This window comes from Chlorella variabilis (assembly GCF_000147415.1).
Source record: "Chlorella variabilis unplaced genomic scaffold CHLNCscaffold_25, whole genome shotgun sequence".
NCBI classification, from domain to species: Eukaryota; Viridiplantae; Chlorophyta; class Trebouxiophyceae; order Chlorellales; family Chlorellaceae; genus Chlorella; species Chlorella variabilis.
Window position 1 is genome coordinate 1,827 of NW_005435063.1, and position 949 is coordinate 2,775.

At 66.6% G+C, this 949-nt stretch overlaps 1 protein-coding gene across 1 annotated transcript in view; it reads left to right on the top strand.

Moving 5' to 3' along the window:
* Nucleotides 1-750, top strand: part of CHLNCDRAFT_139450 (expressed protein) — a gene marked incomplete at both ends in the record, with an annotated part of 2,503 nt that extends 1,753 nt beyond the window's left edge. The window contains 3 exons of the mRNA XM_005843920.1: nucleotides 8-118; nucleotides 294-536; nucleotides 646-750. Of these exons, the coding sequence (XP_005843982.1) occupies nucleotides 8-118; nucleotides 294-536; nucleotides 646-750 (459 nt within the window). The remainder of the gene's footprint in view (nucleotides 1-7; nucleotides 119-293; nucleotides 537-645) is intronic.
* Between the last annotated feature and the right edge of the window lie 199 nt (nucleotides 751-949).

The window sequence follows — 949 nt, forward strand, 5'->3', positions numbered from 1 at the left end:
CTGCCAGTTCTGGCACAGGCACAATGGCACGAGCACGCAGCGCAGCGGGCTACGCAACTGCGGCAGCGGCACCTGCGGCAGCGGCAAGCGCCTCAGCAAGGGGCTCGTTTGTCAGCAGGTGGGCTGGCCTCGACTGCAACCTGCCCCGCAACGGCCTGAGCTTGGTGCCGAGCGCCACATGGGTAAGCCTGTGCCGCCCGCCCTGCTGCCGCTGCGCTGCGGCAGCCGATGCCGTTGGCGCTGCCGCACCTGCCCTGTGAGCAACTCTTCCCTTCTTTGAACCTTGCATGCAGGCCGCCACCCTGTACTATGAGGGCCACAACGGCTACCCGGCGTGGAAGGACAGGGAGGAAGAGCAGGAGCAGGCCAGCCAGCGCGGCGAGCTGGGCCCGCAACAGTCATGGCGGTCAGGCCGACGCAGGACCTGGCACCAGTTTGTGAGGGCGATGCAGCTAGTGGAGGAGGTGGCGAAGAGGGAGCAGTGCACCCCCATCCAGGCGGCCAAGCTGGTGGACCAGTGCCTGGAGGCACGGCAGGTGCGGGGTTGCATGCGCGGCGCGGTTGGCTGGGGAGATTGGTAGGGCCGCAAGGGTTGGTTGCCAAGCCTCTCAGTGCTGTGTTGCCGATGCTGCCCTGCTGTTGCAGGTGGGCAAGGCAAGGAAGAAGAGCTTTGCTTGCCTGGGCCGCTCAGACAAGGCAGAATCGGTGCGTCAAATGCTTGGCCTGCCGGCCAAGCCGGAGAGCAGCTGACGGTGAGCCTGGTTGGCCTTGCCGCCGACAACTTGTACGCGGGGCGAGGGAATCCATTAGGCTGGCTGACTGGCCGCTACCTTCACCAGCCCGGCCCACCCACCCGTGGATCTCTGGGCCAGGTGGCTGCTATGTGCCGCACGGCAGCGCCGCCCACTGCCTGGCCGCCAGAGTGCAGTTTATGGTTGCATTGCGCTGG